The 25,096-nt window shown below is 47.2% G+C and overlaps 1 protein-coding gene across 1 annotated transcript in view; it reads right to left on the bottom strand.

Moving 5' to 3' along the window:
* Positions 1 to 25,096, bottom strand: part of trpm2 (transient receptor potential cation channel, subfamily M, member 2) — a 410,019-nt gene that overhangs the window by 63,560 nt on the left and 321,363 nt on the right. The window contains exons 29-30 of the mRNA XM_070876247.1: positions 3,850 to 3,917; positions 2,685 to 2,774 (exon numbers count right to left, since the gene is read on the bottom strand). Coding sequence (XP_070732348.1) covers positions 2,685 to 2,774; positions 3,850 to 3,917 — 158 coding nt within the window. The remainder of the gene's footprint in view (positions 1 to 2,684; positions 2,775 to 3,849; positions 3,918 to 25,096) is intronic.

Genomic DNA, 25,096 nt, shown 5'->3' with positions numbered 1-25,096 from the left:
CATGGGGAAAATAGCGCTCGGCGATAAGTCTCCTAAAAAAGCCCATCAGTTTCCATTTTGTGCCAAAATGGGCGATATCTGGGCATTATACGTCATTTCAGCGGTTAAATGGGCGTTAAGTGGGCGTTAAGCAGGCAAAATAAAGGGGAGGTTCTAGTCCATAGTCTCAGGATAAGGGGGTTAGCCATTTAAGATTGAGATGAGGAGGAATTTCTTCACTCAGAGAGTTGTGAATCTTTGGAATTCTCTGCCCCAGAGGGCTGTACGGGCTATTCAAGGCTGAGATAGGTAGGTTTTTGGACTCTAGGGGATATGGAGATAGGGCATGAAAGTGGAGTTGAGATCAAAGATCAGTTATTTTCTTATTGAATGGCGGAGCAAGCTCGAAGGGCTGTATGATCTACTCCTGCTCCTAATTCTTATGTTCCCATGTTCTATGCACCACACCCCCATCACTCATCGACCAACAATCTCTACCAAACACGACTCACAACTCACAGTCATATTTTCACCTCACCCTCACACACTTACCACTGCTGCAAGCCTCACACCCACCTCTCACAGCTTGCAGACACTGCCAGCTGTTCAACCACAGCAGGCACATCATCCAAACACTTTGCACCACACTCGCTGAAACACTTCCCTCTCTCTTGCAGGACAAATTAGCACATAACCGGAGGCAGCAGGAGCTAAACGGTCGCAGACAGGCACCCCAACCTTACCCCAATGGAGGAGATGGTGGGACCATCATTGGAGTGGCTATCGCTGAGGTTGGGCCAGCAGCGGGGCTTAAACAATCAAAGATGATGTTATCCTTATACCAAATCCTTCGTCTCACATCCCACAATGTATTTTGATTTAAAAGTTGCAGATGGTGCAAGCATGCATCTTTTATTTTCCCTCCTCCCCGCACCACAACCCTAGCTTTGTGTCTTTCTCCTTTCAGATACTCAAGAATTGCAAACTGGCCAGACAGTGGTGGCAGAGCAATGGTGGAAGAAGGCAGCGATGATGGAGACACAGCACCGTCACTCGATTTCACACTCGGCACATTAGTGAAGGAACTCTGCATTGTTGGAATACTGAGGGAGCACCTCACTATCAGAGGGGCAGCACTGAGGGAGTGCTGCACTGTTGGCAGGGCAGTACTGAGGGAGCACAGCACTGTCGGAGGGGAAGTTCTGACAAAGTGCTGCACTGTCAGAGGGGCAGCACTGAGGGAGCGCTGCACTGTCAGAGGGGCAACACTGAGGGAGTGCTGCACTGTGAGAGGGGCAGCACTGAGGGAGCGCTGCACTGTCGGAGGGTCAGTACTGAGGGAGCGCCACACTGTCAGAGGGACAGTACTGAGGGAGTCATCAATATCATCATAGGCAGTCCCTCGGAATCGAGGAAGACTTGCTTCCACTCGTAACATGAGTCCTTAGGTGGCTGAACAGTCCAATACGAGAGCCACAGTCCCTGCCACAGGTGGGACAGAGAGTTGTTGAGGGTAAGGGAGAGTGGGACAGGTTTTCCACATGTTCTTTCCACTGCCGGTGCTTGTTCTCTGCATGCACTCAGCGATGAGACTCAAGGCGCCCAGTGCCCCCCTGGATGCACTTCCTCCGCTTAGGGCAGTCTTTGGCCAGGGACTCCCATGTGTCGGTGGGGATGTTGCACTTTATCAGGGAGGCTTTGAGGGTGTCCTTGTAACATTTCCTCTGTCCACCTTTGGCTCGTTTGCCATGAAGGAGTTCCGAGGAGAGCGCTTGCTTTGGAAGTCTTGTGTCTGGCATGCGAACAATGTGGCCTGCCCAGCAGAGCTGATCAAGTGTGGTCAGTGCTTCAATGCTGGGGATGTTGGCCTGGATGAGGACACTAATGTTGGTGCATCTGTCCTCCCAGGGGATTTGTAGGATGCTGTACCGTCTGCGGGTCAGTACTGAGGGAGCGCTGCACTGTCAGAGTGGCAGTTCTGAGGAAGTGCTGCACTGTCGGGGGGTCAGTACTAAGGGAGCGCCGCACTGTTGGAGGGGCAATTCTGAGGGAGCGCTGCATTGTCAGAAGGGCAGTACTGAGGGGGCATTGCACTGTCGGAGGAGCCGTCTTTGGGTTGCCGTGTTAAGTGCCATTTATTCTCAAAGGTCAATGTTTAGCAATCCTATGACACTATTTGAAGAGCAGGGGTTAACATCTTGGACAGCAGAACAGAGTCAACCCCAATAAACCAAACAGATTTAGTGGTCATTCATCTCATTGCTATTTGTTGGATCTTGCTGTACACAAACTGTCTTCTGCATCTGGCTGCATAACAGCAATAAGATAGAAAAACAATTCACTGAATGTGAAGCATTTTGGGATGACTTGAGGGTATGATAAGGTGCTGTGAATATGTATATATGACTTATGTTATATATGTATATATACAATATATGTGTGTATCTGTATATATGCACATATGTTATATGTATATGTGTATGTGTGTATATACATGTATGTACTTTCCAGATGTGTAGTTATAAGGTTATCAAAGAAAGCTCTTCGGGATATAATTTCTGAATGGTTCCCTGATTTTACAGAGGGAAATTGTGAGAACCCTTGTGAAAATATCTTGCACTGCTAACTCAAAGCAGCAATTGAGTCAAGGTGATATTTGTTTATAAACCGCGGCAGGTAAGCTGAAAACGATTTGCCCAACTCACAGGGGTAAAGATTCCTCAACTGCTTCAGTGCTAGGATCTGCACCTTCTTCCTGGGAGCTGTCCTTTGGAGCAGCTTTCCATTTCGACAACCTGGAAAACAGAGCCTCTGTCAGGTACTTCACATGTAATGGGATAGGGCATTACTGTATTATACAGAGGAGAAGGTGGATGAAAGTGAGTTACTGGGCTGCGATACAGGCTCGGAGCCCACATGATATTAGTCATCGGCACAATCAATTGCAGCAAAAATGTTTTTCTGGGTTACAGATAGTTCATTGGAGTGATAATTGAAAACAATGTTCGACCCTGGAAGTTGCTGACTCCAGCTTGGGGACAGTCGCAGGAGGAATCTCAGCCTGTGGCCACTCTTCATATGTGAACCTGGACAGTGAGCGACAGTAGACTAGTGATGGGACGTGGCAGAGCCAAGCCCAACCCTGTCCTCACCAGACACTGGCCTTGTCCAGCACTGGATTGCCCAGTAATAGAAGCAGCAATGCTGGCTGATCGTCACCTTCCAAGCACAAGGAGACTGAGGAGCGACTGAGATTAGCTGGTTCAGCACATACAGGAATCAAACTTGGGACCTCCTGCTTTGTAAGAAGTCTTCAGAAGCAACCACAGAGATCTGAATGTCTGGTATTGTCCCACTTTAGCACTCTCTGACAAACCTGTATTGCTTAGATAAAATATCTTCAAATAAATCTTGGGAGATGTAATACACATTACATCATGTCATATGAAACCGATTAATTCAAAACTTTCATCTGTCTTTCTGTGATGATGTTAGCAAGTTTGATAAATTAAGCAACACGCTGAGGGTTTCTGCTAACTTCTTCCTTCTTCAGGACTTTATACTCATCAAGGTGAGAGATGCGAGTGCAGGGAAATGAATCACCCAGGGCAGGTACAGCACGATTTAGATACAGAGTAAAATTCCTTTTTATCTACCTCTGGTGGAACACTGACCTTTTAGTATTGCCCACCCCCGCCGCCCTATGACCTTTTACAGTGAGGTTGCTAATTTAGTGCTGAATTGGTCTCAGTTTTGTTTTGTGGCCCCGGCCGATTGGAAACTTCCCAGTTGAGCCAGCATCCCGCTGTACGTTTCTTCATATCCAGTACTGTTAGTCCCAAAGAGAAATAAAATACAATCCAACATTACCCAGTCGAGTGATCATCTCCTGCTGTTTCAGCTGTGTAAATAGTAGGGACGTACACATCAAATTTAACCTGCAAAAGGAATTCATTAAGAGATAAGGAAATATCCAAGATAATAACAATATTGGTCAAGATTGACGCAATCTTTATTATTTGGGAGTGAGATTCCATTGGGTTGCCCCTCCCTTGTCTCCTGACAGCACTGACTCCATTCCTCGCTCTCACCATCGTTTTCTATTGTATAAGCTGAGACAATGGATTTCAGCCAGCTTTTCGGGTGTGAGTGGCATCACCACTGTGCCGGATCCTGCTCTCACCCAAAGGCCACGTGCATGCATTTTCCAGCAAGGGTTGCTACAATTCTGCCTGGTGCTTTTCCCCTTTTTGAAGGTCAGGGGCACTGTGGCTAATTGTATTGCTCCTCCTGACTGAGCTGAGCACAGATCAGGGATTGGGGCCGTCGCTGTCTGGTGTGAATGCCTCCACCAGATTCCCTTGCATTCAGCCATTGTATCCATTTCTGTAACCTTCTCCAGATCTGCTGCCCTCCCAGAGCTCTGCGTTCCTCCAATTCTGGCCTCTTGCGCATGCCCGATTTTAATCGCTTCAACATTGGTGACTGTGCCGTCAGCTGTCTGGAGTTCCCTCTTTAAATATCTCTGTCTCTCTTTCCTCCTTAAATGTACTGGGTGTAGCAATTTTTTGATCCAATCGAAACTTGTGTTTTTTCTCTGGTTTTGTGCCTTTCCCAGGTGATTACACAACTGTGAGAGGAGCAGGGGTTATGTAGGATATGTTGAGTTGAAATGCTCCACCCAGCTTGAGGTGTGGGCTGGATTTGGTCTTTTCCTACCCATCAATATTGTATGTTCTACATTTAAACAGGCCAATGTAACCTGAGCTTTTCCCGTCCATTTGCGTGCGCACTTTGGCTGACGCTCCGGACCCGAGCTATTCAATACTTTCCCCCTCTTTACTTTTCTCTTTCTCCCTCCCTGACTGTTCTCCCCTGCCATCAGGCCTCCTTTCATCTCCCCACTCTCAGATACTCTGCCCTCCCAAATCCCTACCCCAATCCTCCATTACTCTTCGACCTTCCTACTCTCCTGCTGCGGTCCCAGGCTTGGCTCCCTCCTAGATAAGCCTGCAGCTTCCCTCTGTGCCTCTCTTGGCAGCTTATGAAGGGCCCATCAAGGCAGTTGTGGTTGCCTGCTTATGAGCAGCAACCCCGACTGTCTCATCATCTCTCGCCAACCTTCCCACCTAGCATGCCCACTGAGGGATAATCTTGACAATCTCCTCCCTGTCCAACTTACCCCCACCCTCCCCCCCGCCAGTGCTGACACTGTGGATGCAGGCAGTGGGGCAGCCATTACCGACCTCTCCGCAACTCCCTCCAGAACTTCCATTCACATGCAAACAAAGCCCTTCCCATCCGTGAGCTTATCGTGGATGATGGCATCAACATTACGGCCCTGATGGAAACCTGATTGAAGGGCGATGATACCTTACCCTTAAGTGCAGCCTCCCCGCCTGGCTGTACCTTCCACCACTTGTCCCACTCAGACTGCCGTGGTGGCGGTGTGGCTCTCATCAGCAAATCACACCTTGGTCTGTCCCCTACTCCTCCGGCACTTTCTCCTCCTTTGAGCATCTCGCCCTATTCCACCTCTCTCTCCCCTCTCATTTAAAATTCTCGTTCTCTACCGCCCACCCTAGTACCATAAAATGTTATTACCGATATTTCTTCACTACTTTCCTCCCTCTATCTCTGCACCGAACGACTTCTCACCCTCGGTGATTTCAACCTTCATCTCAATACATCATACTCTCTCTTTCCTCTGAGTTCACTGGCCTCCTGTCCTCCCTTAATCTCTCCCTCCATGTAAACTCCCCAACTCGTATTCTCTACCAGCTCCTCGATCTTGCCATCTCTCGTGGCCTCGCTACTCCCATCGTGTCAATCGCAGATAAGGCCATCTCTGACCACTTCCTCGTATCGCTCTCCACCCACATTCCCCTTCCACCCACTGCCCCCCCAACCCTACCTCCTTCTGTGTCCGCCCCAGGAAAAACCTCTCTCCCGACTCTCTTACAACTGCACTTACCCACTCCCAACTGTCCAGCCTATGGCCCTCCATTCACCGTGACATTACTGCAGCTACCGATCTGCTCAATCACACCCTCACCACCACCTTTGATGCCCTAGTGCCTGTTAAAACAATTACTCTCTCTCACCCTGGCCATTCACCCTCGTATAGCCCTGATCTGTGCTCCCTTAAGTCCAAGAGACGCAGACTTGAACGGGGTCAGAGGGTCTAGTAAGAAGGAGGAACTGAGGGAAATTCTTATTAGTCGGGAAATTGTGTTGGGGAAATTGATGGGATTGAAGGCCGATAAATCCCCAGGGCCTGATGGACTGCATCCCAGAGTACTTAAGGAGGTGGCCTTGGAAATAGCGGATGCATTGACAGTCATTTTCCAACATTCCATAGACTCTAGATCATTTCCTATCGAGTGGAGGGTAGCCAATGTAACCCACTTTTTAAAAAAGGAGGGAGAGAGAAAACAGTGAATTATAGGCCGGTCAGCCTGACATCGGTAGTGGGTAAAATGATGGAATCAATCATTAAGGATGTAAAAGCAGGGCATTTGGAAAGAGGTGACATGATAGGTCCAAGTCAGCATGGATTTGTGAAAGGAAAATCATGCTTGACAAATCATCTGGAATTTTTTGAGGATGTTTCCAGTAGAGTGGACAAGGGAGAACCAGTTGATGTGGTATATTTGGACTTTCAGAAGGCTTTCAACAAGGTCCCACACAAGAGACTAATGTGCAAAGTTAAAGCACATGGGATTGGGGATAGTGTGCTGACGTGGATTGAGAACTGGTTGTCAGACAGGAAGCAAAGAGTAGGAGTAAATGGGTACTTTTCAGAATGGCAGGCAGTGACTAGTAGGGTACCGCAAGGTTCTGTGCTGGGACCCCAGCTGTTTACATTGTACATTAATGATTTAGACGAGGGGATTAAATGTAGTATCTCCAAATTTGCGGATGACACTAAGTTGGGTGGCAGTGTGAGCTGCGAGGAGGATGCTATGAGGCTGCAGAGTGACTTGGATAGGTTAGGTGAGTGGGCAAATGCATGGCAGATGAAGTATAATGTGAATAAATGTGAGGTTATCCACTTTGGTGGTAAAAACAGAGAGACAGACTATTATCTGAATGGTGACAGATTAGGAAAAGGGGAGGTGCAACGAGACCTGGGTGTCATGGTACATCACTCATTGAAGGTTGGCATGCAGGTACAACAGGCAGTTAAGAAAGCAAATGGCATGTTGGCCTTCATAGCGAGGGGATTTGAGTACCGGGGCAGGGAGGTGTTACTAAAGTTGTACAGGGCCTTGGTGAGGCCACACCTGGAGTATTGTGTACAGTTTTGGTCTCCTAACTTGAGGAAGGACATTCTTGCTATTGAGGGAGTGCAGCGAAGGTTCACCAGACTGATTCCCGGGATGGCGGGACTGACATATCAAGAAAGACTGGATCAACTGGGCTTGTATTCACTGGAGTTCAGAAGAATGAGAGGGGATCTCATAGAAACATTTAAAATTCTGACGGGTTTAGACAGGTTAGATGCAGAAAGAATGTTCCCAATGTTGGGGAAGTTGAGAACCAGGAGTCACAGTCTAAGGATAAGAGGTAAGCCATTTAGGACTGAGATGAGGAGAAACTTCTTCACCCAGAGAGTGGTGAACCTGTGGAATTCTCTACCACAGAAAGTTGTTGAGGCCAATTCACTAAATATATTCAAAAAGGAGTGAGATGTAGTCCTTACTACTAGGGGGATCAAGGGGAATGGTGAGAAAACAGGAATGGGGTACTGAAGTTGCATGTTCAGCCATGAACTCATTGAATGGCGGTGCAGGCTCGAAGGGCCGAATGGCCTACTCCTGCACCTATTTTCTATGTTTCTATGTTTCTATATGGCAGACAGCTGGTTTAGCCATTCACCACCAGATGTAGCTGGACCACATAAAACATTATTGGGTCCTGCTCTCATCTTCCAAAATCGCTCACTGTACCAGAATCATTCTGAAATGTAAAGATAAACCCCGGCTTCTATTCTCCACAGCTAACTACCTTTTTAAACCCCTCTCCCCAGTCTCCACCCTCACCTCCGACAATAAGTGTGAGGAGCTCATGGATCACCATTAGTTTGAATAGTAAAAAAGCAGTAGCAGGACATTTGGAAAAGCAAAATTCGGTCAGGCAGAGTCAGCATGGATTTATGAAGGGGAAGTCATGTTTGTCAAATTTGCTGGGGTTCTTTGAGGATGTAATGAACAGGGTGGATAAAGGGGAACCAGTGGATGTGATGTATTTGAACTTCCAGAAGGTATTTGACAAGGTGCCACATAAAAGGTTACTGCACAAGATAAAAATTCACGGGGTTGGGGGTAATATATTAGCATGGAGTGAGGATTGGCTAACTAACAGAGAACAGAGAGTCGGGAAAAATGGTTCATTCTCTAGTTGGCAACCAGTAACTAGTGGGGTGCTGCAGGGATCAGTGCTGGGACCCCAACTATTTACAATCTATATAAACGACTTGGAAGAAGGGACTGAGTGTAACGTAGCCAAGTTTGCTGATGATACAAAGATGGGAGAAAAAGCAATGTGTGAAGAGGACACAAAAAGTCTGCAAAATGACATAGAAGACTAAGGGCTCAAGTTTCGAGCCGTGCCTAGAATGGCGCAGTCGCGACCTGGACGCCCGTTTTTCGCGCCACAAAGTGCGCCTAAAAAAAACCTCCGGATTCTCCACCTCCCTGCAGGTCCTCTGGCCCTCGGCGCAGTGCAGCAGGAGCTGTAGGGGGCGGAGCCAGGTCCCTGCGCTGAAAACAGTGCCAGGACCTCTGCACATGCGCGCTACAGTGGGCACGCAAGTGCAGTAGCTCCAGGCACCCGAAACTGTGTAGGAGGGGTCCGAAGCACGCAGTCCCTAGCCCTGGCCGAATGGCCTCACTGAGGCTGCGTGAATAAGGCTCCTCCCACGGCCAGCTCCTGCTTCCTCCCGACCCGACTCGACTCCCGCTTCCCGCCTCCGGACCGGACCCGACACCGACCTGTCTCCCGCTTCCCCACCCCTGCCTCCGGACCCGACCCGACCCGACTCCCGCTTCCCGCCCCCCCCCCACCCCCCGCCCCGACCCGACCCGACTCCCGTTCCCCGCCCCCCCCGGACTGGATCCGACTTGACCTCCCTCCCCCCGACCTGACCTCCCTCTTCCTCCCCCCCCCGACCCGAACCGAACTGACCTCCCTCCCACCACCCCCCCCGACCCGACCCAACGCCACCTACCTGTAAATCTGGAGCTGGGGATGGGCCCTGCCCAAACTCCCGGGCCCGGCCCGTTCAGCCTCCCTTCCCCTTCTCCTTTCCCCCCCCCCATCTCTTTCCCCCCCCCCCCATCTCCTTCCCCCCCCATCTCCTTCCCTCCCCCTTCTCCTTCCCCCCCATCTCCTTCCCCCCATCTCCTTCCCCCTCCATCTGCTTTCCCCCGCATCTCCTTCCCCCCATCTCCTTTCTCTCCCTTCTCCCCTTTATCCCCTTCTCCCCCCCTCCCCCTTCTCCCCCATCCCTCCCCCTTCTCCCCCTTCCCTCCCTCTGCTCCCCCCTCTCTCCCTCTACCCCCCTCCTCCCCCTCCCCTCGCTGTCAGAAACACAGACACTGACAGACAGAGAATGAGAGACACTGACAGAGACACACTGAGGGGGGCATCCCAGCACGCTGTTGGAGGGCTCACGGTGCTGCAGTCGGTAAGTAGAAAATGTTTTATTTATTGATTTAAAAAAAAAATTATTTCTTATTAATTTTTTTTGATTGATTTATTGGTTGATTTATTGATGTTTTTATCATTTATTATTGATGATGGCTCTTTATTTGTAAAACTGAAGTGTTTAATGTTTGTAAACTTCCCTTTAAACCCCCCCCCCCCTCCCCTCCCCCCCATTCCCTACGCCTGATTTGTAACCTATGCCTGATTTTCTAAAGTGTAGACAAGTTTTTTTCGAGCGTACAAAAATCTTCACTTACTCCATTCTAAGTTAGTTTGGAGTAAGTTTTCACTGACGAAACTTTGAAAACAGGCTTAAGTGGCCGGACATGCCCCCTTTTGAAAAAAAAACTCTGTTCCAAAGTGAAACTGTTCTAACTGACTAGAACTGGAGCAAACTAAATGACGAGAATTCAGATTTCTAAGATACTCCGTTCTACACCTGTTGCTCCTAAAAATCAGGAGCAAATCATGTGGAAACTTGGGGGCTAAGTGAATGGGCAAAAATTTGGCAGATGAAGTATAATGTTGGAAATTGTGAGATTTGCACTTTGGCAGAAAAAAATCAAAGAGCAAGTTATTACTTAAATGGAGAAAGATTGCAAAGTGCTCAGTACAGCGGGATCTGGGGCCACTTGTGCATGAAACACAAAAGGTTAGTATGCAGGTACAGCAAGTGATCAGGAAGGCCAATGGTATCTTGGCCTTTATTGCAAAAGGGATGGAGTATAAAAGCAGGGAAGTCATGCTACAGTTGTACAGGGTATTGGTGAGGCCACACCTGGAATACAGCGTGCAGTTTTGGTTTCCATATTTACGAAAGGATATACTTGCTATGGAGGCAGTTCAGAGAAATTTCACTAGGTTGATCCCGGGGATGAGGGGGTTGACTTATGAGGAAAGGTTGAGTAGGTTGGGCCTCTACTCATTGGAATTCAGAAAAATGAGAGGTGATCTTATAGAAACGTATAAGATTATGAGGGGGCTTGACAAAGTGGATGCAGAGAGGATGTTTCCACTGATGGGGAGACTAGAACTAGAGGTCATGATCTTAGAATAAGGGGCCACCCATTTAAAACAGAGATGAGGAGTAATTTCTTCTCTCAGAGGGTTGTTAATCTGTGGAATTCGCTGCCTCAGAGAGCTGTGGAAGCTGGGACATTGAATAAATTTAAGATAGAAATAGACAGTTTCTTAAATGATAAGGGGATAAGGGCATAAGGGGTTATCCACTTTAGTGGTAAAAACAGGAAGGCAGATTATTATCTGAATGGTGACAGATTAGTAAAAGGGGAGGTGCAACGAGACCTGGGTATCATGGTTCATCAGTCACTGAAAGTTGGCATACAGGTTAAGCAGGCGGTGAAGAAGGCAAATGGCATGTGGCCTTCATAGGAGAGGATTTGAGTATAGGAGCAGGGAGGTCTTACGGCGGTTGTACAGGGCCTTAGAGAGGCTTCACCTGGAATATTGTGTTCAGTTTTGATCTCCTAATCTGAGGAAGGACATTCTTGCTATTGAGGGAGTGCAGCGAAGGTTCACCAGACTGATTCCCAGGATGGTGGGACTGACATATGAGGAGAGATTGGATTGACTGGGCCTGTATTCACTGGAGTTTAGAAGGATGAGAGGGGAGCTCATAGAAACTTATAAAATTCTGACGGGATTGGACAGGTTAGATGCAGGAAGAATGTTCCCGATGTTGGGGAAGTTCAGAACAGGGGTCACAGTCTAAGGATAAGGGGTAAGCCATTTAGGACTGTGATGAGGAGAAACTTCTTTACTCAGAGAGTTGTGAGTATGTGGAATTCTCTACCACAGAAAGTTGTTGAGGCCAGTTCGTTAGATATATTCAAAAGGGAGTTAGATTGGCCCTTATGGCTAAAGAGATCAAGGGGTATGGAGAGAAAGTAGGAATGGGGTACTGAAGTGCATGATCAGCCATGATCATATTGAATGGTGGTGCAGGCTCGAAGGGCCGAATAGCCTACTCCTGCACCTATTTTCTATGTTTCTATGTTTCTATATTATGGGGAGCGGGCGAGGAAGTGGAGCTGAGTCCATGATCAGATCAGCCATGATCTTATTAAATGGCAGAGCAGGCTCGAGGGGCTCTAAGATTGAGTCCATCCGATCGGCCGCCTCTGCCTCTTCCCTTCCTTCCTCTAGCCCTTCAGACCAAACTTCTTCCAAGGATCCCCTCTGCCCTAGCCCTGATCTTACATCTTTCTCCAGTTTCTCTCCGACCTCCCCTGATGACCTTTCCGAGCTCACCCTGTCTGTGATGGTCTCCTGAGACACCGTACTTTGGTTTACCATTTACCACCTCGGGGTGGCGCCCTTCAGATTCGGGAGACAGTGGAAGACACATGGGAGAGGAGACATTTTGCTCCTGAGGACAGTGCACAATTCTTGATGTCACTTTATTGTTAGTTTAGGGACCAGACTCCTGTTAACGTGACCCTTCCAGAACACAGTTAAGTAAGTATTTTTCTCTTTATTGCCGTGTTATCGGATTGTTCTTGGATTATTGTATCGCTCCTGATGGTGTATTGTAAGAATTCGAGTGTTGTGTTCCTTGTTTTGTATTCGAACAGTTCACCGTGCATAATAAAGGATTTGGAAACCGAAGCCCTGACCTTTGGCCATATTTCTTTTTGTTGCGGTTGACATTAGCTGGTGGAATTAGAGTTATCGCTTGCCTCAAGCTACATTCTGTTCCTATTTCTTATGTTCTTATGTTCTATTCTCACAGAAGCCAGTAACAGTGAATTAACTCTGACAAACTGACTTAAGAATTACTCCTGAGTAATTTCCCGGTGATCACTACACAGAATGATTATCATGTCAGATGTCCCCGAGATCACGTTGATTCCCCTTGATGGTGAAACCTACAAGATATCCCGGATGACGAAACCACGCTTCAAATGGATTTGACTGAAACTCGCTCTGCACGCCAGAGGTACACCGAGCTATGGTCTGTGTTCAACAACTTCTACACCCAAGACAAAACGGGAACATCCAATGGTTCCCCTTTATCTACCCTGTTCGTTACATCCTCAAAGAACTCCAGCAAATTTCTCAAACAAGACTTCCCCTTCATAAATCCATGCTGACTCTGCCTGACCGAATTTTGCTTTTCCAAATGTCCTGTTACTGCTTCTTTACTAATGGACTCCAACATTTTCCCAACCACAGATGTTAGGTTTCCAGAAGGCACTCGATAAGGTGCCACATAAGAGGTTACTGCACAAGATAAAAGCTCACAGGGTTGGGGGTAATATATTAGCATGGATAGTGGATTGGTTAACTAACAGAAAACAGAGAGTCGGGATAAATGGGTCATTTTCCGGTTTGCAAACAGTGACTAATGGGATGCCGCAGGGATCAGTGCTGGGTCCTCAACTATTTACAATCTATATTAATGACTTGGATGAAAGGACCGAGTGTAATGTAGCCAAGTTTGCTGATGATACAAAGATGGGTGGGAAAGCAAATTGTGAGGACACAACAAATCTGCAAAGGGATATAGACAGGCTAAGTGCGTGGGCAAAATTTTGGCAGATGGAGTATAATGTGGGAAAATGAGAGGTTATCCATTTTGGCAGAAATAATAGAAAAGCAAATTATAATTTAAATGGAGAAAATTTGCAAAATGCTGCAGTACAGAGAGACCTGGGGGTCGTTGTGCATGAAACACATAAAGTTAACAAGCAGGTACAGCAAGTAATCAGGAAGTCAAATGGAATGTTGGCCTTTATTGCAAGGGGGATAGAGTATAAAAACAGAGAAGTCCTGCTACAACTGTACAGGGTATTGGTGCGTACAGTTTTGGTCTCAGTATTTAAGGAAGGATATACTTGCATTGGAGGCAGCTCAGTGAAGCTTCACAAGGTTGATTCCGGAGTTGAGGGGGTTGACTTGTGAGGATATGTTGAGTAGGTTGGGCCTATCCACATTGGAGTTCAGAAGAATGAGAGGATTTCTTATTGAAACATAAGATAATGAGGGAGCTTGACAGGGTGGATGCAGACAGGACATTTCCACTCATAGAGGAAACTAAAACTAGGGGACATAGTCTTAGAATAAGGGGCGCCCATTTAAAACTGAGATGAGGAGAAATTTCTTCTCTTGAGGATTGTAACTCAATGGAATTCTCTGCCGCAGAGAGCTGTGGAGGCTGGGTCATTGAATATATTTAAAACGATGATAGACAGATTTTTGAGCGATAAAGGAGTAAAGGGTCATGGGGAGTGGGCAGGGAAGTGGAGCTGAGTCCATGAGCAGATCAGCCATGATCTTATTGAATGGCAGAGCAGGCTCGAAGGGCCAACTGGCCTACTCCTGCTCCTATTTCTTATGTTCTTATGTTCTTATCTACCACACCTCAGCCTTTCAGCATATCTTCTTACTCATTTTTCCCTCATGTACTCATTTAGTTTCCTTTTGAAAGCATCTGTTTGCCGCAACCACTTGCTATGATAGCGAGTTCCACATTCTAATCACTCTCTGAAACTCCTTTCCCTGTTGGATTTATTAGTAACTATCTTGTATTTATGGCCCCTAGATTTGGATTTTCCAACAAGTGGAAATTCTCTCCACATCTACCCTGTCCAATCCTTCATAATTTTAAAGACCTCTATCAGGTCAACTCTAAGTCTTCACTTTTCTAAGGAAAAAAGTCCCAACCTGTTCAATCATTCCCGATAGCTTTAATCTCCAATCAGGTTTCTGCCCCTGCTACAGTACCATAATGACGCTTATCAAATTACAAATAACTTCCTATGTGACCGTACAAAGGTAAACTATCTCTCCTCGTCTTTCTCAACCTATCTGCAGTCCTTGACACGGTTGATCACACCATCCTCCTCCAACACTTCTCCACTGTTGTCCAGCTGGGTGGGACTGCACACGCCTGGTTCCATTCTTATCTATCCAGTCAGAGTCAGAGAATCACCTGCAATGACTTCTCTACCTGCTCCTGCACCATTACCTCCGGTGTCTCTCAAGGATCTCTCCTTGGCCCACCCCTATTTCTCATCTACATGCTGCCCCTCGACGCCATCATCCAAAAACACAGTGTCAGTTTCCACATGTACGCTGATGACACCCACCTCCCTCAACCCCTCCACGGTCTCTAAATTGTCAGACTGTTTGTCCGAGATCAGCAGAAATTTCCTCCAACTAAATATTGGGAAAACATTGTCTTCGGTCCCCACCACAAACTCCGTTCCCCAGCCAGCGACTCCATCCCTCTCCCTGGTATCTTACTGAGGCTGAACCACATTGTTCACAACCTTGGTGTCATATTTGACCCCGAGTTGAGCTTCCAACCACATATCTGTGCCATCACTAAGACTGTCTATTTGCACCACCATAGTATCGCCCGACTCCATCCCGTCTCAGCTCATCTGCTGCTGAAACTCTCACCCATATCTTTGTTACCTCTAGACTTGACTATTTTAATGCACTCCTGGTTGGCCTCCCACATTCTACCCTACGTAAACCTGATGTCATCCAAAACTCAGCTGTCCATGTCCTAATTTGCACCAAGCCCCATTCCCCCATCATCCCTGTGCTCCCTGACCTACATTGGCCACCGGTTAAGCAAAGCATCGAATTTCAAATTCTCATCCTTGTTTTTAAATCCCTCCATGGTTTTGCCCCCCCCATCACTGTAATCTCCTCCAGCCCCACAACCCCCTCGAAATATCTGCGCTCCTCCAATTCTAGCCTCTTGAGCATCCCTGATATTAATCACTCCACCATTGTTGGCCATGCCTTCAGCTGCCAAGGCCCTCTACACCTCTCTTTCCTTCTTTAAAATGCTCTTTTAAACCTATCACTTTGACCAAGCTTTTGGTCATCTACCCTAATATGTGGTATAAAATTTTGTTTGATATGCTCCTGTGAAGGGTCATCATCCTCAAACGTTACCTCTGTTTCTCTCTACACAGAGGCTGCCTGACCTGCTGAGTATTTCCAGCAATTTCTATTTTTGTTTTAGCAATTTTCCTTGCTTTGCCGACCTACGATGCAGCTTTTAATGATATTTTCACCTGTATCACGAGACCCCTTTGCTCTTCTACCCCATTCACTTTTTTTATTTTCTAAGGTGTAGTTGATGCTTCTAATTTTGTTAAAGTTCATTTGCCACTTAACTGTCCATTCTGCAAGTTTTCTAATGTCTTCTTATGTTACATTCTTCCTCACTGTTGGCTATAGCCTGTTTTGAATCATCTGCAAATTTTGATATTGAGTTATTTGTTCCGAAGTTCAAATCATTAATATAAATTATGAATAATAGTGGTACCAGCACTGATCCTTGTGGAACACTGCTTTCGACCTTGCTCCAATCTGATTAACTGCCCTATACCTCTACTCTCTGCTTTCTATTTTTTAGTCAATTTGCTATCAATTCTGCTACTTGTCCCCTGAATCCACAAGCTTTGACCTCAGTCATCAGTTTATAATATGGCACCTTATTGAAGGCCTTTTGAAAATCCAAGGGAGCGAAATTGCCCCGCGCCACGATTGGGGGGCGGTAACCTTCCGGGGCCAGGACTTTTATCGCCCGATGCGGATGTCCCGCCTCCGACGCGGAATTGCCCTTACTGCCCGATTATAGGGGAGGGCCGTTGCACACTCTGCAGGGCCTCTGATGGCCACCACTGGGCCACAATGGCATGCCATGGCCGAGTTGCCCGAGAGTGAGTGGGCCGGCAAAATAAGATGGTGGCCTGGGGCGTTGGCGCCTTTACCTTTAACTACTGCACCGAGAGCAGATGTCAGCCAGCTTCGCGACCCGCAAAGCTGGCATTGACATCCGCTCACGCTAGCCTTGCGGCTCACGGGGCAATTTCCCCCGCGGGGTGTTAAACGGTCAGTGCAGGGTGGTGAGGGGTTGCCGTGCACAGCGATGACGACATCGCCGGTTGCGTGACAGCCTGGGATGACAATTTCTCTGGAGGCGGTAGCACCTCCCTCCCCCGGGGCAAAAACTGTCTTAACACAAGAAATAGGAGCAGGAGTAGGCCATACGGCCCCTTGAGCCTGCTCCGCCATTCAATAAGATCATGGCTGATCTGATCATGGACTCAGCTCCACTTCCCTGCCCGCTCCCCATAACTCCTTATCCCCTTATCGTTTAAGAAACTGCCTATTTCTGTCTTAAATGTATTTAATGTTCCAGCTTCCACAGCTCTCTGAGGCAGCGAATTCCACAGATTCACAACCCTCTGAGAGAAGAAATTTCTCCTCATCTCAGTTCTAAATGGGCGGCCCCTTATTCTAAGATCATGCCCTCTAGTTCTAGTCTCCCCCACCAGTGGAAGCATCCTCTCTGCATCCACCTTGTCAAGCCCCCTCATAATCTTATACGTTTAGATAAGATCACCTCTCATTCTTCTGAATTCCAATGAGTAGAGGCCCAACCTACTCAACCTTTCCTCATAAGTCAACCCGCTCATCCCCGGGATCAACCTATCAACCTAGTGAACCTTCTCTGAACTGCCTCCACGGCAAGTATATCCTTTCGTAAATATGGAAACCAAAACTGCACACAGTATTCCAGGTGTGGCCTCACCAATACCCTGTACAGCTGTAGCAAGACTTCCCTGCTTTTATACTCAATCCCCTTTGCAATAAAGGCCAAGATTCCATTGGCCTTCCTGATCACTTGCTGTACCTGCACATTATCCTTTTGTGTTTCATGCACAAGAACCCCCAGGTCCCGCTGTACTGCAGCACTTTGCAATCTTTCTCCATTTAAATAATAACTTGCTCTTTGATTTTTTTCTGCCAACGTGCATAACCTCACACTTCCATCTGTCAAATTATACTCCATCTGTCAAATTCTTGCCCACTCACTTAGCCTGTCTATGTCCTCCTGCAGCCTCTTTATGTCCTCCTCACACATTGCCCTTCCTCTCATCTTTATATCGTCAGCAAACTTGGCTACGTTACACTCAGTCCCCTCTTCCAAGTCGTTAATATAGATTGTAAATAGTTGGGGTCGCAGCACTGATCCCTGCAGCACCCCACTCGTTACTGATTGCCAACCAGAGAATGAATCATTTATCCCAACTCTCTGTTTTCTGTTTGTCAGCCAATCTTCTACCCATGTTAATATATTACCCCAACCCCGTGAACTTTTATCTTTTCCGTAATCTTTTGTGTGGCACCTTGTCAAATGCCTTCTAGAAGTCCAAATACTCCTCATCCACTGGTTCCCCTTTATCCATCCTGTTCGTTACATCCTCAAAGAATTCCAGCCAATTTGTCAAACACGATTTCCCCTTCATAAATCCATGCTGACTTTGCCTGACCAAATTATGCTTTTCCAAATGTCCTGTTACTGCTTCTTTAATAATGGAATCCAACATTTTCCCAACCACAGATGTTGGGCTAACTGGTCTATAGTTTCCTGCTTTTTGTCTGCCTCCTTTTTTGAATAGGGGCGTTACATTTGCAGTTTTCCAATCTGCTGGGACCTCCCCAGAATCTTGCGCACCCTGGAGGAGTAACGGGACAATAAAGTGAGACAATTTTGCTCCCCAAAGATATTACGTTTACTACCTTACCCATGTCCGACCTTGTTGTTACCTCTTTAAATAATTCAATAAGGTTGGTCAAGCACGACCTCCCTTTTGAAATCCATGCTAACTACTCTTTATCATATTTTCAGTTTCTGGATATTTTTCTATTGCATCTGTGAGTAAGGATTCCATTGTCTTTCCTACCATCAATGTGAGCAGCAGAGGTGTAGCAGACCTAACTGGGGACCGGGGCAGAGAGAGAAAAAAACAATCAAGGAATGACGCCACAGGTAGGTAATTGGTTGGAGAGTATGAACGCTTTTTTTGTGCAGTGTTTTAAACTAAGAGCTGGGGAACAATAACTCATACTTTATTAAATTAATAACTTAACTAGATAAACTAATTAATTAACATAACTCTAAATAATCACTTGATTAAAAACTTTAACTAATTTAAATAAGCATATAAATAAAACACTCTAAAGATGATAGGGCAGACTATCTGTCGGGATTGTAGTATGTGGAAGTTTGTGAACAGTGAATCTGTTCCGGATTCCCACATCTGCAGGAAATGTCTATGTCTTCAGTCACTCCGGCTCGGAGTCATTGAGCTCGAGTACGACTTGGAGACACTCTGACACATAAGGGAGGGGGAGGAATTTCTGGACAGTTTTATCCAGAATAGAGTCACACCCCACAGCAAAAGGTTCAGGAAAGGGAAGGTGTGACTGTTAGGGAGCCGGGTAGCAGGGATTTAAGAGGTTGAGAAGGACGCAGGTCTTGTCCAACAGATACGGCGTACCTGCTACCCATGAGGACAAGGAGAAAGACTGCAGGGAGGACAGTCACAATGCAGACCAAGGCACCATGGCTCAGAAGGGTGTCACAGGGTGGTGGGGGGAGGGCGGGGGGGAGAGGGAGGGGAAGAGCAGAATAGAAATGTGGCAGTGATAGGGGATTCTATAATTAGGGGGATAGAAAGTGTCCTCTGCAGCCAAGAACGAGAATCCAGAAGGGTGTGTTGCCAGGGTAAAGGATAACTTGAGGTGGCTGGAGAGGAAGTTGGAAAGAGAGGGGGTAAATCGAGTTGTTGTTATCCATGTCGGAACAAACGACATAGGTAGGAACAGGGAAGAGGTCCTGCTCAGGGAGTATCAGGAGTTAGGAGCTAAATTAAAAAGCGGGACCTCAAGGGTAATAATTACTGGATTATTGCCTGAGCCACGTGCAAATTGGCATAGAAGCAGTCAGATCAGGAGAATTAGTATGTGGCTAGAAGGCTGGTGTGGGAAAAAGGGGTTACTTTTCATGGGACACTGGCACCAGTACAGGCTCCACCTGAATCAGTATGGGACCTGTACCTGAGCAGAAAGGGTAAATAGGGAGGTGGCAAAGGCTTTAAATTAGTAAGATGGGTGGCGAGATCTGTAAGAAATGAAACCAGCCTAAATATAAATAAAACAGGAAAGGCGAGCATAGGAAAGAATAAAGTAAGGGATGACATTGATGGCCAGGGAATAAATGGAGTTATAGAACAGGAGTGTAAAAAGATGGTTAAAAATAAAGTGAAAGGAACTGATATTAAAAATGATTTAAACTGCCTGAACAGCATTGCATATAGTATCCATAATAAAACAGGGGAGCTGGAGGCAATCGTGCTTTGCAAGGAACCAGACATAATAGGGATTACTGAGACATGGCTAGAGAAAAATCAGAACTGGGAATTAAACATTGCAGGGTATAACATATTTAGAAAAGATAGAGAGAGAAGAAGGGGAGGTGGAGTAGATGTACTTATCAGGGATAACGTAATGGCAGTGGAAAAGGTGACGCAGTTATCAGCAAGACAGAAATAGAATCCACGTGGATAAAGATAAAAGATAATAAAGGATCAAACACACTAACAGGGGAAGTCTACAGACCACCAAATAGTGGAAGGGAGGTGGAGGAATATGCAAATTAGGGAATTAGTGAAAAATATGTGTCTGTAGAATATTTCACTATTTCTTTATATATTCCTTGACAATTCAATTTTGTAGTTTCTTTTTGCCTTCCTAATTGTTTTTTTTTACTTTTTCCCTAACCTTTTCATATTCCCTTTTGTCATCACCTCCTGTATTGGCTCATTCATTCATAGGCAGTTCCTTGAAATGAGGATGACTTGCTTCCATGCCAAAAAAAGGATGAGTTCACAGGTGTTTCGAAAGAAGAACCTGAACTACATCCTCAAGGGTGGAAGATGCCTGTGTGTGGATTTTTTTAATGTGTGGTGGCCATTGCACACCAGCCACCACATGGGCTTGACAGAGCTAGGTCTTGGTCCAGTGGCAACGATTAACCAAGACAACTGGAGACCTGCTCTGCTGCACGGACCTAGTGCACACACATATCACAGTGTGGGCTGACCCGTGCTACCCCTGGGCCCCTGGCACCCGAACTCACGCCTCCCCTGGGCCCCGATCACATCCCTCCACAGGTTTATAGTTTATAGGCCCCCTAACATAACTACACTGTCAGATAGAGTATTAATCAAGACATATAGGAGCTTGTAACAAAGGTAATACTGTAATCGTGGAGAGTTCAATCTTCATACTGCAGGGTATTAGGCTGCAGGGTGACTTGGACAGGTTAGGTGAGTGGGAAAATGCATGGCAGATGCAATATAATGTGGATAAATGTGAGGTCATCCACTTTGGGGGCAAAAACGCAAAGACAAAATATTATCTGAATGGTGGCAGATTAGGAAAAGGGGAGGTGCAACGAGACCTGGGTGTCATGGTTCATCAGTCATTGAAAGTTGGCATGAAGGCGGAGAATGGTATGTTGGCCTTCATAGCTAGGGGATTTGAGTATAGGAGCAGAGAGGTCTTACTGCAGTTGTACAGGGCCTTGGTGAGGCCTCACCTTGAATATTTGTTCAGTTTTGGTCTGCTAATCTGAGGAAGGACATTCTTGCTATTGAGGGAGTGCAGCGAAGGTTCACCAGACTAATTCCCGGGATGGCTGGATTGACATATGAGGAGAGACTGGATGAACTGGGCCTTTATACAGTGGAGTTTAGAAGAATGAGAGGGGATCTCATAGAAACATATAAGATTCTGATGGGACGGGACAGTTGGATGCGGGTAGATTGTTCCTGATGTTGGGGAAGTCCAGAACCAGGGGACACAGTATTAGGATAAGGGGTAGGCCATTTCGGACTGAGATGAAGAGAAACTTCTTCACTCAGAGGGTTGTTACCCTTTGGAATTCCCTACCGCAGAGAGTTGTTGATGCCAGTTCATTGGATATATTCAAGAGGGAGTTAGATATGGCCCTTACGGCTAAGGGGATCAAGGGGTATGGAGAGAAAGCAGGAAAGGGATACTGAGGGAATGATCAGCCATGATCTTATTGAATGGTGGTGCAGGCTCGACGGGCTGAATGGCCTACTCCTGCACCTATTTTCTATGTTTCTATGTTTCATATAGACAGGGCAAATCAAATTGTCAAAGATAGTCTAGAGGACGAGTTCATGGAATACATTTGAGATAGTTCTTTTGGAACAATACGTTGTGGAACCAACCAGGGAACAGGCTATTTTAGATCTTGTATTGTGTAATGAGATAGGGTTAATTAGTAATGTCACAGTAAAGGATCCTCTGGGGAAGAATGGTTAAGTATGGTATTAGATTAAAAGAAGAGGCATATAATGTCGCCCATATAAAACTGAGATGAGGAGGAATTTCTTTTCTCAGAGGATTGTAAACCTGTGGAATTCTCTGCCCCAGGGAGACTGGATCATTGAATATATTTAAGCTGGAGATAAACAGATTTTTGAGCAATAAGGGAGTAAAGGATTATGGGGAGCAGGCAGGGAAGTGAAGCTGAGCTCATGATCAGATCAGACATGATCTTATTGAGTGGTGGAGCAGGCTCGAGGGGCCAAATGGCCTACTCCTGCTCCTATTTTTTATGTTCTTAATGTTGTGAAGGGTAGTAGTAAGCCTAAGGTTCGGGAGAGCAAAGGATGATCGAAAAATGACATAAAAAAGGAGGAAATAGAATGAGAATAAACTAGCAAGAAATATAAAAACAGATTGTAAGAGCTTCTATAAGTATGTAAAAAGAAAGAAAGTAGCAAAAGTAAGAGGTGAGATAGGAAAAATTCGAATGGGGAATAAAGAAATAGCAGAGACTTAAAAAAACATTTTGTATCTGTCTTCATAGTAGAAGATACAAAAAGCCAACCAAAAATAATGGGGAACCAAAGGACTAATGAGAGTGAGGAACTTAAAGTATTTAATATCAGTGGAGAAAAAGTATTTGAGAAATTAATGGGACTAAAAGCCGACAAATCCCCTGGATCTGATTGCCTACATCCTAGGGTTCTAAAAGAGGTGGCTGCAGAGATAGTGGATGCACTAGTTATGATCTTCCAAAATTCCCTACATTCTGGAACATTTCCAGTGGATTGGAAGGTAGCAAATGTCATACCGCTATTTAAGAAAGGAGAGAGAAAACAGTGCACTACATGCCGGTTAGCCTGATATTAGTCATCGGGAAAATGCTGGAATCTATTATTAAGGAAGTGGTATCAAGGCACATAGAAAATCATAATATAATTAGGCAGAGTCAGCATAGTTTTATGGGCCCCAAGTTTCCACATGATTTGCTCCTGATTTTTAGGAGCAACTGGTGTAGAACGGAGTAGCTTAGAAATCAGAATTCTCATCATTTAGTTTGCTCCAGTTCTAGTCAGTTAGAACAGTTTCACTTTGAAACAGAATTTTTTTTTCAAAAGGGGGCGTGTCCGGCCACTTACGCCTGTTTTCAAAGTTTCGTCAGTGAAAACTTACTCCAAACTAACTTAGAATGGAGTAAGTGAAGATTTTTGTACGTTCGAAAAAACCTTGTCTACACTTTAGAAAATCAGGCGTAGGTTACAAATCAGGCGTAGGGAATGGTGGGGGTTTAAAGGGAAGTTTACAAACATTAAACACTTCAGTTTTACAAATAAAGAGCCATCATCAATAATAAATGATAAGTACATCAATAAATCAATCAAAAAAAATTAATAAGAAATATATTTTTTTTAAATCAATAAATAAAACATTTTCTACTTACCGACTGCAGCATCGGGAGCCCTCCAACTGCGTGCTGGGATGCCCCCCCCCCCCCCCAGTGTGTCTCTGTCAGTGTCTCTATCTCTCTGTCTGTCTGTGTGTGTCTCTCATTCTCTGTCTGTCAGTGTCTGTGTTTCTGACAGCGAGGGGAGGAGGAGGAGGGGGGGTAGAGGGAGAGGGGGGGGGAGCAGAGGGAGGGAAGGGGGAGGGATGGGGGAGGGATGGGGAGGGGGGGGGAAAGGGATAAAGGGGAGATGGGGGGGAAAGGAGATGGGGGGGAAAGGAGATGGGGGGCGGGAAAGGAGATTGGGGGGGAGGAGAAGGAGAAGGGGGGAAGGAGAAGGAGAAGGGGGGGAAAGGAGATGGGGGGGAAGGAGATTGCGGGGGGAGGAGATGGGGGGAAAAGGAGAAGGTGGGGGGGAAGGAGAAGGTGTGGGGGGGAAAGGAGAAGGTGGGGGGGAAGGAGAAGGTGGGGGGGGAAAGGAGAAGGTGGGGGGGGGAAAGGAGAAGGTGGGGGGGAAAGGAGAAGGTGGGGGGGGAAAGGAGAAGGTGGGGGGGGAGAAGGGGGGGAAAGGAGAAGGTGGGGTGGGAAAGGAGAAGGGGGGAGGAGAAAGGGGGGGAAGGAGAAGGGGGGAAAAGGACAAAGGTGGGGGGGAAAGGAGAAGGTGGTGGGGGGGAGGAGAAGGGGGGAAAGGAGAAGGTGGGGGGGGAAGGAGAAGGGGGGAAGGAGAAAGGGGGGAAGGAGAAAGGGGGGAAGGAGAAAGGGGGAAGGAGAAAGGGGGGGAAGGAGAAAGGGGGGGAAAGGACAAAGGTGGGGGGGGGAAGGAGAAGGGGGGGAAAGGAGAAGGGGGAGAAAGGAGAAGGTGGGGGGGAAAGGAGAAGGGGAGAAAGGAGAAGGTAGGGGGGGAAAGGAGAAGGGGGGGGAAGGTGAAGGGGGAGGGAGGCTGAATGGGCCAGGCCTGAGACTTCGGGCAGGGCCCGTCCCCAGCACCAGATTTACAGGTAGGTGGCATTGGGTCGGGTCGGGGGGAGCGCGGGCCGGGGGGGTGGTGGGAGGGAGGTCGATTCGGTTCGGGTCGGGGGGAGGGAGGGAGAGGGAGGTCAGGTCAGGGGGAGGGAGGTCAGGTCGGATCCAGTCCGGGGGCGGGGTGGGTGGGGGCGGGAATCGGGTCGGTGTCGGTGTCGAGTCCGGTCCGGAGGCAGGGGCGGGGGGGGGTGGGGGCGGGAGTCGGGTCGGGTCTGGTCCGGGGGCGGGGGGGTGGGAAGCGGGAGTCGAGCCGGGTCGGGAGGAAGCAGGAGCTGGCCGTGGGAGGAGTCTTATTCACGCAGCCCCAGTGAGGCCATTCGGCCAGGGCTAGGGGCTGCGTGCTTCGGGCCCCTCCCACAGTTTTGGGCGCCTGGAACTACTGCACATGCGCGCCCACTGTAGCGCGCATATGCAGAGGTCCCGACACTGTTTTCAGCGCAGGGACCTGGCTCCGCCCCCTACAGCTCCTGCTGCGCTGCGCCGATGGCCAGGGAGCTGGAGAATCTGGAGGTTTTATTTAGGCGCACTTTGTGGCGCGAAAAACGGGCGTCCAGGTCGGAACTGCGCGGTTCTAGGCGCGGCTCGAAACTTGGGCCCATGAAAGGGTAATTGTGTTTGGCAAATTTATGAGAGTTTATTGAGGATGCAACTAGTAGGTTAAAGGAGAAACCTGTGGATGCAGTATATTTGGATTTCCAAAAGTCGTTCTATAAGGTCATTGCACCGTCTCTAAGACAAGTA

This window comes from Pristiophorus japonicus, chromosome 3 (genome assembly GCF_044704955.1).
Source record: "Pristiophorus japonicus isolate sPriJap1 chromosome 3, sPriJap1.hap1, whole genome shotgun sequence".
Classification (NCBI taxonomy): Eukaryota; Metazoa; Chordata; class Chondrichthyes; family Pristiophoridae; genus Pristiophorus; species Pristiophorus japonicus.
The sequence above is the reverse complement of the archived record's forward strand: the minus strand, read 5'-3'. Positions and strand labels throughout refer to the sequence as shown.